The 11,354-nt window shown below is 45.0% G+C and overlaps 1 protein-coding gene across 1 annotated transcript in view; it reads left to right on the top strand.

Annotated features, from left to right (window-relative positions):
- The first annotated feature begins 378 nt into the window (after nucleotides 1–378).
- Nucleotides 379–11,354, top strand: part of LOC119964272 — a 167,170-nt gene continuing 156,194 nt past the window's right edge. Inside the window, exon 1 of the mRNA XM_038793547.1 lies at nucleotides 379–508. Within this exon, the coding sequence (XP_038649475.1) occupies nucleotides 379–508 (130 nt within the window). The remainder of the gene's footprint in view (nucleotides 509–11,354) is intronic.

Raw genomic sequence — 11,354 nt, 5'->3', positions numbered from 1 at the left:
GTCTCTCTTGTGGGGACCATGAATTGGATTCAATTTGAATTGTTTTTGGAGCAGTGAAGGAGCTGGATCAGGGGTCTGCCGCTGTCCACATTCTTGAGCTCTCTGGCTTTGTAACTCTGATAAAGTAATAACAAAAACATTTTAAAATACTGTTTTTCGTGACTATGCTGTTTTTGCATGTTGCTGACTCTTTTTTTGTATCGTTGAATTATCAATAAACTAAAATATATTATGAAAAAGGGCTGGATTTTTCAGAATGGTCTGCTGACTGCATATTTGAGTCAACCAATATATTTCTCGATTTGGAGAATAAATCTCTCCTTCCCCAATTCGGAGTTGGAAATATGTCTCCTCTTGATTGCCTGTTAATAGTTGGAAATGATCATCAGCTGGCGGGAACTCCAAAACATCAAGCTCTGGAGATGGTTTCTGGGAATCAACTTGCCAAAGGGGCAGATTCCATTGCGTGTGGACAATCTTTCACGGAAAAGGGAAAAGACTTGGCTAGGTAGGTCCCCAGTCCAGTTACGGACACGTTAATTTAGGAAACAGTAATCCGCTCTTACCTTCGTTCTCGGCCGCACCCGTTTTCACACCGCAAGGTTCCGCCTGTTTTCAAGTACTGGTCAAACAAGAGGTTTGCGAGAGGGGCGGGCCTCTTCCCCATTTACCTCGGGGTGGTGCAATCGGGCATTAATGGAAGTCCAAGTTCGAGAATTTTTATCAAAGAAGCAATCACCGCTCTAGTCGTAAATCCTTCTTCCATCGTGACACCGACGTGCTACATGTGGTGGAAAATGACTTCCATCCCACGGCACGCGGCCACCTCCAACCGAAGGGACCATGCGCCAGTCTCGGGCCGCGCGCGACTAACGGTTGGTGGGAAGTAGCCGCGCGGCAGCACAGCGCGGGGAGGAACTGGCAGAGCCAGTGTGGCTGGAGTGAGGAGCCATTTTACTGCTGAAATCCACCGCGTCCCTATCCATATCTCCACCCTGGAAAGTGCACAGATTTATTTATTTTTGGTAATACGTTTGTTTATCAAGATGAGTGATATGTTGATGGGAGATGTTTTGGACTCTGCCTCGTTCGGTGATTTGCTAATGTAAATGCGCCTAAATTCCTTATCAAGTTTTGTTTGGCTTTTTGAGCCTTTCACCCTCGGCCCATATTCCAACTGTGCTTAGTGGTGTGAAGAATAAATATAGCAGGAACATATAATGGTTGCTTAACAACGGGGAACTTGTTTCAAGGTAGAACGGCTCTTTGAATTGCGTTTTAGCTCAATTTGTTTGCAGTTGGAGAGGGGACACCAGGGTGTGCACACTGCCAGGGAAAGACGAGCTGGACAAGACGGGGGAGCTACAAAGAGACAGACTTCCCAAAGAACAAGATACAGTCCAGATAACCACGAAATTGAGACCATTCTTTAAGAAAACTGAAGTTAAGAGAAAAGAGACCAAGGTATTCAAGGGGAAAATAGACAGTGTTTTGAGTGAAGGAGACAGCTGCAGTAAACAGATATAAGGTGGACTTCAGGGCTAATTCAAAAGTTTAATGCCATTTTATTACATTTGGGGAATCGATAATCAAAACATCGTGAAGACAAAAGTCCTGAAGGAGGAAGGTGTAAAACATGTAAGCAAATACTTGCAGTTGAGTAAAAGCATTGTTTAAAAGATTTCAAATACATCTTAAAGTGGAATTTGAACTTCTGCAGAAGCTGGAGTTCAGTGAGACAAAGTGGCTCATGGTATAAAAATCATCTAGAGGGTTTTTGAGGAGGAATGATAATCTTTATTAGTGTCACAATTAGGCTTGCATTAACACTGCAATGAAGTTATTGTGAAAAGCACCGAGACGCCACACTCTGTCGCCTGTTAGGGAACACTGATGGAGAATTCAGAATGTCCAATTCACCTAACAAGCACTTCTTTCGGGACTTGTATCTACTAGACATTCACTGTGGTTCAGAGAGGCATGTATGTTTTGCAATAGCCGGCGTATGCGTTTAAAGGGACTTTGTCCTATTGAGACCATTGTTGTGGATTCACCGGAGGAAGGAGCAGTGCTCCGAAAGCTAGTGATTTGAAACAAACCTGTTGGACTTTAACCTGGTGTTGTAAGACTACTTGTTGTTTTTCGGGGTATACTTTGTAATCTTAAAATGTGTATATTAAACTAAGGGGGGAGTGAATGTTGTATCATAATCCAACTTTTCTTATTGAATAAATGTTGTTTTTCTTTGTTGTAAAAACTTATTGGTCCTGCAGTTCTGGTCGTCCTCGTTTTTTGAAAAAAATGGTAAAAATTATGGTCTTTTGAGCCAGGGTTCTATTCTGGGATCTTCTCATCCAGGTATAACATCAACTGGGATCGTAACAAAAGGAAAAGTGAATAAGCACATAGGGAATTAAGGAATAAAATAAATGCTTGATAGGGTTAAATAGGATAGATTGAGAACAAATCTTGCAACTTGAGCATCCATGAGAAGCCATGGGTCATCTACAGCAACAGAATTGTCGTGAGCTGCAATCTGTGACCTCAAAGCCTGGCATAGATGTTGCGGGTTACAGCGGGACGTAGATAAGCTGCAGAACTGGGCTGAGAGGTGGCAAATGGAGTTTAATGCAGAAAAGTGGGGTGATTCATTTTGGAAGGAGTAACAGGAATACAGAGTACTGGGCTAATGGTAAGATTCTTGGTAATATGGATGAGCAGATAGATCCCTGAAAGTTGCCACCCAGGTTGATAGGGTTGTTAAGAAGGCGTACAGTATATTAGCTTTTATTGGTAGAGGGATTGAGTTTCGGAGCCATGAGGTCATGTTGCAGCTGTACATAACTCTGGTGCGGCCGCATTTGGAGTATTGCGTGCAGTTCTAGTCGCCGCATTAAAGGAAGGATGTGGAAGCATTGGAAAGGGTGCAGAGGAGATTTACCAGGATGTTGCCTGGTATGGAGGGAAGATCTTATGAGGAAACGTTGAGGGACCTGAGGCTGTTTTCGTTTAGAGAGAAGAAGGTTAAGAGGTGACTTAATTGAGGCATACAAAACGATCCGAGGATTAGATAGGGTGGACAGTGAGCCTTTTTCCTCGGATGGTGATGGCTAGCATGAGGGGACATAGCTTTAAATTGAGGGGAGATAGATATAGGACAGATGTCAAAGGTAGGGTCTTTACTCAGAGTAGTAAGGGCGTGGAATGCCCTGCCTGCAACAGTAGTGGACTCGCCGACATTAAGGGCATTTAAATGGTCATTCGATAAACATATGGATGATAAGGGAATAGTGTAGATGGGCTTTAGATTGGTTTCACAGGGGGGGTCGGCGCAACATGGAGGGCCGAAGGGCCTGTACTGCGCTGTAATGGTCTATGTTCTATCCCTTCTTTTTCCATTACCACCAAGCCAAAGGATCGACCCTGGCTCAATGAAGAATGCATGCTATAAGCAACACCTTTTATAGCTAAGAATGAAGCGGCAGCCAGATGAAGGTACAACAGGGGGCCACTTGTCTGACAAAACAGCAGGAGCAGCCCATACAGCTGGCTGTGCGGTGATCCTGTAACTAGTGGATTAGATCAAAGCTTCAATCCAGCCACATCTCATTTTGAATGATGGACAATTGAACAACAACCAGGAGCTCCACAAATATCCCCAAAATAAATCAAATGATGGGGGAGCCCAGTGCAAAAGATGTAGAGAAGCATTTGCAGCCACCTTCAACAATATGCGCTGACTGGATGATCCATCTTTGACTTCTGAAATCCCCAGAATAGCAGATGCTAGTCTTCGGCCAATTCCGTTCATTCCACATAATATCAAAGAATGGCTAAAAGCACTTGATACTGCAAAGGCCATGACATAACTTGGGAATAGAGCTGAAGACTTGATCTAGCTGGGTCTTCTAGCAAAACTGTTCCATTACAGTCGCAAGACTACCATCTGCCTGACAGTGGAAAATTGCATAAGTATGTCCTATACACACAAGCCAGGACAAATCCAACCTGGCTAATTATTGTCTCAAAAGTGATGGAAGGAGTGGTTGGCAGTACTACCATGCAGCACTTGCACAGCATTAACCTGCTCACTGACACTCAGTTTGGGTCCTGTAGAGCCACTCATTTACCCAAGTGAATGTCTGTCTGTAGATTCCTTCTCAAAATTCCCCCTAGATGATTTCTATACCATGAGCCACCTTCACTGAATTTCTCCAAATCAAAATTGAGTGAAAATGTGTATTTTTTTTCTAAATACAGGAATGTTGAGAGTTTAATATTTCTGGTTTAGAGGAAAGATGAAAAGTAGTTACTCATTTTGCGAGGGAAACTATTCTTGATACTCCTAGTACTTGTTGCATAACATAATATCAATGCTGACAGATTTATAGGAGAAGTTATTCAAACCTTGTGAACATCTGGATTTACACCTTGACTGTTGATCTGTCAATCATGCTGGAGTTGTCAGCGCCATGAAATGGAGCACACTCAGTACAGTTCAAGGAATTGGATTCATTTCAATATTGAAGTCCGAATTGCATCCCAGAGAGGAACAGATGGTTTTAGAAACCTACACGGAAGATAGGATCAGGAGGAGGTCTTTTGGCACTTCGAGCCTGCTCTGCTATTTCTCACAATCATGGCTGATCATCCAACTCGATAGCCTAATCCTGCTTTCTCCCCATGGCCTTTGATCCCATTCGCCCCAAGTGCTATGTATAGCCGCCTCTTGAATATGTTCCTTACCAAATGATTTGTTTCTCTGCAGCATTAGTTTAAGAATATAGGTAAAAGAACTTGCTACCTCTTTGAATAGTGCCTTGAGATCTTTAATCCATTTGAAAGGTAAGCTGAGGCCTTGGTTCAAAGACTATGGGTGGGATTCTCCATTGCCCGAATCGTGAACGGCAATCCTCTGGAGAATGGCACACAACCCTGAAATCGTGCAGGCACGGTTTGACCTCTCAACCCCATGATGCTCTGCCGCCTCAAAGTCGCAACCCCATTGAAATGTCATTAGCGGGACAACCCTCGATGCTCCACCTCCGATGGGCCGGTTTCCAGATGGCACGAGCCATGTGCAGTCTCAGCTTGGCGTGGCGGCTTCGGAGAGAGGGCATTCTGTCAGTGTCCAGCACCGCCACACTCAGCTGAGATCTGTGCCACTGGTCGGGGGGCTTCTGCCTGGGCTAGGGGGAGTGATGGGGGGGGTGACCAGCTGGTGAATGAAATTCTGGTCAAAAACCATGGAACTCGCGAGCTGGCTGCAGTGGCTCAAAAGATGCATCACTCTTCAAGGGTACCAGGCTCACATTCAGTTATGCATGGTGAGAATTTATTTTCTAACATTGCATCTGAAAGTCATTGCCTTCAAAAATTCAGTACTGCAATGCCTGTCTGCATGTTCCATCAGGTCATTGGACTAGGGTTTGAACCTCTGATGAGGCAGAGGTGACACCTCTGAGCCGGAACTGACACTTATGTGGTCTCCTGAATTCTTGTACAAGTAGATGTTCTAATAGGAGCACTATCAACTTCTTGCACATTTACCTCACTAGGTGAAAGCTTCACACAAACCTACAGGTTTTCATTGATCTCGTGCATAACTATAATGAGTAAAGCATATAAGAGTATGGAATGGTAGATGTTAAACTATAAAAGGTGGGAATTCAAAGTGGAAACACACTTGCGTGCTGGAAGCATGACTTCTGAGATTAATTGTGTGGCTGGCAGAGAAGCTGCTCTGTTTTGAAAGCTTCAGAGATTCTACTCTGAGCCAGAAGAAGGCTTCCTAAAATTGATACAAATCACGTTTGGTAAATATTTGCTGGATTTGGATTTGGTTTGTCAAGTTAAACTTTATGGGGTATTGATTTGGGAAAAGGGACATTGAGTTTAGGGAACATAAATGTAGAATTGGGTTAATTCAAATATACTGTCTGGTGTCTACTGTAATTGAAATTTGTATTGTGGCCTAGTGTGTTTTTCAGCTTAATAAATATTTGCTTATTTTTGTTGCAACTAGACTGGACTTTTCTTCACTGAAATGAAAATGAAATGAAAATTGCTTATTGTCACGAGTAGGCTTCAATGAAGTTACTGTGAAAGTCCCTAGTCGCCACATTCCGGCGCCTGTCCGGGGAGGCTGGTACGGGAATCGAACCGTGCTGCTGGCCTGCTTGGTCTGCTTTAAAAGCCAGCGATTTAGCTTGGTGAGCTAAACCAGCCCCTTGGTGAGCTAAACCAGCCACTGCATATCATCCCTCCATTATACCAAATAGCACAGTTTAAGAACCGGCATTTCAAGTCACCCTTCTGTGTTTTGGGTTTCCCTCTTGCCTAACATCAGTGAATTCTTGCCACATGTTCTTCCAAAGATGTCTCCAATCCACTGTAACACATCCTAGTAGGATGAGCACCTACTGACACCGCAGTTGACCTAATTATTCCTGGAATGTTATCCAATCTTTGATTTCTATTCAGCAATACCCTTGTTTTCTGACTTGCATCACAAAAGTTGGGAACATATGCATATGCTCCTATGTATTCTTCTTGTACAATATTTCAAAAGAAAAGCATAAACCTGGAAACTTTTCCCTGACTAAGCATGGGGTTCTGAAGACACTTCTCTGACAAGCTGAAATACGTCCAATGGGGTTGAACCCATATATTTTGGTGATTGCAAGTCTATTTATGAAAAGGAAGAGTAGCTAAAGTCAGTATTGGTCCTCTTTAGAGGGTAAGACTGGAGAATTAATAATGGCAAAGCAAGGAAATGGTGGAAGATTTTGATAAATATGTTGCATTCTCTTTACAGTAGATAGACATGCCAAGAAAAGTAGGTAGACATCCCAAGAAAAGTAGGGAACAAGGAACTTCCTTAAAGGGGAACAAGGGACTTCCTCCAGAGATGATAAGTGGCTACAGAAATGGTGGATGTATTGGTAATCTTTAAGAATGCCTAGATTCTGGAAAGGTCCCTGTCGATTGGGAAACCGCAAAGGTAACCCCATTAGTCAAGGAAGGAGGGAGACAAAGGAAACTATCCACCAGTAGTCCGTTATTGGGGAAAATGCTAAAATCCATTATTGAGAAGGTAGTATAGGATATTTAGAATATCGTAATACAATAATGCCGAGTCAACTGATTTTGGCAAATTTGGTAAGCGTTCTTTTTGAGGATGTAACCAGCATGGTGGATAAAGGGAAGTCAACAAATGTAGTGTATTTGGATTTCCAAAAAGCATTCAGCAAGGTGCACAAAAACGGTTGGTTACTGCGCAAGATAAAACCTCATGCTTTGGGGATGTTGTATTATAGAAGACTGGCTAAGTAACAGAAACCAGTTGGGATGAATGAATCATTTTTGGACTAGCAAAGTAACTGGTGGACAAAGGGTTAACTATTGGATCCAAATTTGCTGATGGTACAAAGGTGGGTAGGAAAGCAATCTGAAAAAGATGCAATACAATAAGGCAGAGTCTTATTGGTTACTGCGCAAGATAAAACCTCATGCTTTTGTGATTATGTTTTATAGGGTGGATGTTTATGGAGCCCACCAGCATCAGAAAAGTGTGCAGGGTGACGTAATTCAGCAGGTTATGAAATTTTAGTTGGCAATAGTGGGTTGAGGTGTAGCCGTTAGTGTCAAAACAGACACTGGTTTATGGCGGGCTCAAGTTGTAATACATTTGCATAACGTGAATAATCTAATATGAAACAGTTTTTAATGAAGTCCGACCCTCTGGATAAAGTCAATGGCTCATGAGAATCTTATGACACCCAATTCATTGTTTAAAAGTGGTGTGCACCAGTAGGCTCTGTGCAGTTGTGACTTAAGTTGCAGTCTGTGACCCAAGGCAGTGGGTGATGCAAGGTTGACGTTTGGCTGACTGGAGGGAAGCAAAGATGGACAGAAAGTGGTGTTGAGGTGCTGTGAAAGGAGGGGTTTAGTGTCCCGGGAGTGGGTAGGTTAAAGCGTGAATTTAAAAAATGGATGAAGGGCCAAAAGGGTGCGGTTCTGAGGGTCAAATTGAGGGTGCTTGGTGGCAGAAGGAACTGCCGGTGAAAGGGGATGTTGTACTCTGTATTGGGGGCAGGTCCAAAGACATGGTTGGGTAACGGTAGGTGGGAGGTTTCAAGGGGTGAGTCAGAACTGAACATACAGGAGGATAACTAGGGTTCAGAATAGAGTGGATTGGGATTGTTGCAGGTGCAGGGGAGAGATGGCATGTGTAACAAAATGGTAGTAGGCTCCAGTGTAACTGGAGGGAGGTTCAAGGGTAAGGGAGTGAAAAGATTGAGTTGGGTGCGAAATGTGAAGCTGATGGGGTCGGTAGAAGATACATGATCTGTGGCCCACTGAAAGTGCGTGTGGTTGCAAAGGTCGCAGAAGGAATTGGGAGAAGAATTGATTTGTGACAGCAAAGGTAATGTTGCCCACAACTGGCCGATTGGGACTTAAATGGATGAGAACCATGGAGCATGCTCTCTCATATTTGTCTGCCACCTCCAGTGTGCAATTACTGCCATTCGGTCTCATTTGCTTGATTTTCCTGCAACCTCGGGAGCAGAAGACAATTCAAAGAAGTGCTCTTACTGTCCAGCAATGGAGATCTCTAGGCCAACAGCAGCACCAGAGAGGGAGGCTGGTCTGGATGCAGACATCCAGGGAAGGCATTGGCGAAGGCGGGCACTGGCGTGTCAATGCATTCAGAGGACAAGGATAAACTACTTCTCGATGTCAAGGAGGCGATGCAAGAGACATCTGAGGATGTCCTGGAAAATGGGCACCAAGGTATATTAGATTGTTAAGACTTAGAGCCATGTAGATTTAGTGGGAACCCCAAGGGAGTGGTTTATGTACAATTGGTGTGTGACCACATGAGAAGAATGCAGCACAGTGGTTAGCCCTGCTGCCTCACAGCACCAAGATCCCAGGTTTGATTTGGGAATTGGGCTACTGTTTGTCTGTGTAGAGTTGCACATTCTCCTGGTGCCTGCATGGGTTTCCTCCCCGTAGTCTAAAATTGTGCAGGTTGGGTAGATTGGCTATGATAAATACACAGGTGGATGGAGGAGTGAGTCTAGGTAGAATGATCTTTCGGAGGGTCGGTGCAGACTTGATGAGCAAAATGGCCTCCTTCTGCATTGTATGGATTCTATGGATAGGTCTGTGCTCATTTCCAAGCGAGCTCTCACAATACATACATCTAGTGTAACTTGAAGTTCCCAGAATTTTTCTTTCAAGCTCCAGGTTGATGGATGAATCCTTGATGATATGGGCTATACCTCAGATACATAGCTGATGACAATCTAGCTAATCCTTCCACCAGAGCAATCATAGAACGCATTATTGGGCTTCTTAAAATGTGCTTCCCCTACCTTGAACAGGCTGGAGAGGTTCTGCAATCCTGAGCCCTACCCCCAGAGATTTACATCAATAGTGGTGGACTGCAGTGCACTGCCAAACCGGATGCTGTAATGTGTGCAGATGTTGCCATGGAGAGACTGGCGAAAGGCGACAGGGTGAGGGTCGATGACGGTGGGTGCCCAAGGGGGGCCTGAAGAGGCACGGGACGCGGGCTGGAGGCTAGCCCAGGAAGGGTTATGGTTGATCGGTGGGGGTGGAATGCCCCCCAACCAGGCTGATCACATGGAATGTGAGAGGGTTGAATGGGCCAGTCAAGAGGGCCCGCTTGTTCGCGCATCTGAAAAGCTTAAAGGCGGCTTGTTCGCGCATCTGAAAAGCTTGAAGGAGGACTTGGCAATGATACAGGAGACACACCTGAGGGTGGTGGATCAGACTAGACTCAGGAAGGGATGGGTAGGGCAGTATTCCATACAGAACAGGTGGGAGGGGTAGATCCATAGTGGTTTGGGCGGCTGAGAACTAAGTTGTTTTCTTTTGGATAGGATTTGTTTATTGTCATGTGTACCGAGATACAGTGAAAAGTATTTTTCTGCGAGCAGCTCAACAGATCATTAAGTACATGGGAAGAAAAGGGAATAAAAGAAAATACATAATAGGGCAACACAAGATATACAATGTAACTACATAAGCACTGGCATTGGATGAAGCATGCTGAGTGTAGTGTTAATGAGGTCAGTCAATAAGGGTCATTTAGGAGTCTGGTGACAGTTGGGAAGAAGCTGTTTTTGAGTCTGTTAGTGGGTGTTCTCAGACTTCTGTATCTCCTGCCCGATGGAAGAAGTTGGAAGAGTGCGTATGACGGGTGGGAGGGATCTTTGATTTTGCTGCCCGCTTTCCCCAGGCAGCGGGAGGTGTAGATGGCGTCAATGGATGGGAGGCAGGTTCGTGTGATGGACTGGGAAGTGTTCACGACTCTCCAGTTTCTTGCGGTCCTGGGCCGAGCAGTTGCCATACCAGGCTGTGATGCAGCCCGATAGGATGCTTTCTATGGTGCATCTGTAAAAGGTGGTAAGGGTTAATGTGGACATGCCGAATTTCCTTAGTTTCCTGAGGAAATATAGGCGTGTTGTGCTTTCTTGGTGGTAGCGTCGACTTGGATGGACCAGGACAAATTTTTGGAGATATGCACCCCTAGGAATTTGAAACTGCTAACCATCTCCACCTCTGCTTCGTTGATGCTGACAGGGGTGTGTACAGTATTTTGGTTCCTGAAGTCAATGACCAGCTCTTAGTTTTGTTGGCATTGAGGGAGAGATCGTTGGCCTTACACCACTCCACTAGGATCTCTATCTCCCTCCTGTATTCTGACTCGTCGTTATTCGAGGGGTGGGGTGGTGTGGGGTGGGGTGGGGTGGTGTGGGGTGGGGTGGTGTGCCGTGTGAATACAGTAGGGGGCTAAGTACGCAGCCTTGCAGGGCCCCGGTATTGAGGACTATTGTGGAGGAGGTGTTGTTGTTCATTCTTACTGATTGTGGCCTGTTGGTCAGAAATTATGGTGTTGAAGGCCGAGCTGTAGTCAATAAATAGGAGTCTGATGTAGGAGTCCTTGTTTTCGAGATGCTCTAGGAATGAGTGTAGGGCTAGGGAAATGGCATCTGATGTGGACCAGTTGCTACGGTATGTGAATTGCAGTGGATCAAGGCGTTCTGGGAGTATGGAGGTGATGCGCTTCATGATGAACCTCTCGAAGCACTTCATTACGATTGAAGTCAGGGCCATCGGACGGTAGTCATTGAGGCACGTTGCCTGGTTCTTCTTTGGTACCGGTATGATGGTGGTCTTCTTGAAGCAGGAGGGGACCTCGGAGTGGAGTAGGGACAGGTTAAAGATGTCTGTGAATACCACTGCCATATGGTCCGCGCAGGCCTGGAGTGCACGACCAGGAATCCCGTCCGGGCCCATCGCCTTCCGACGGTTCACTG

Source organism: Scyliorhinus canicula, chromosome 4, assembly GCF_902713615.1.
Source record: "Scyliorhinus canicula chromosome 4, sScyCan1.1, whole genome shotgun sequence".
In the NCBI taxonomy this organism is placed as follows: domain Eukaryota; kingdom Metazoa; phylum Chordata; class Chondrichthyes; order Carcharhiniformes; family Scyliorhinidae; genus Scyliorhinus; species Scyliorhinus canicula.
Note: the sequence above shows the minus strand (reverse complement) of the source record. Positions and strands in the feature narration are given on the sequence as shown.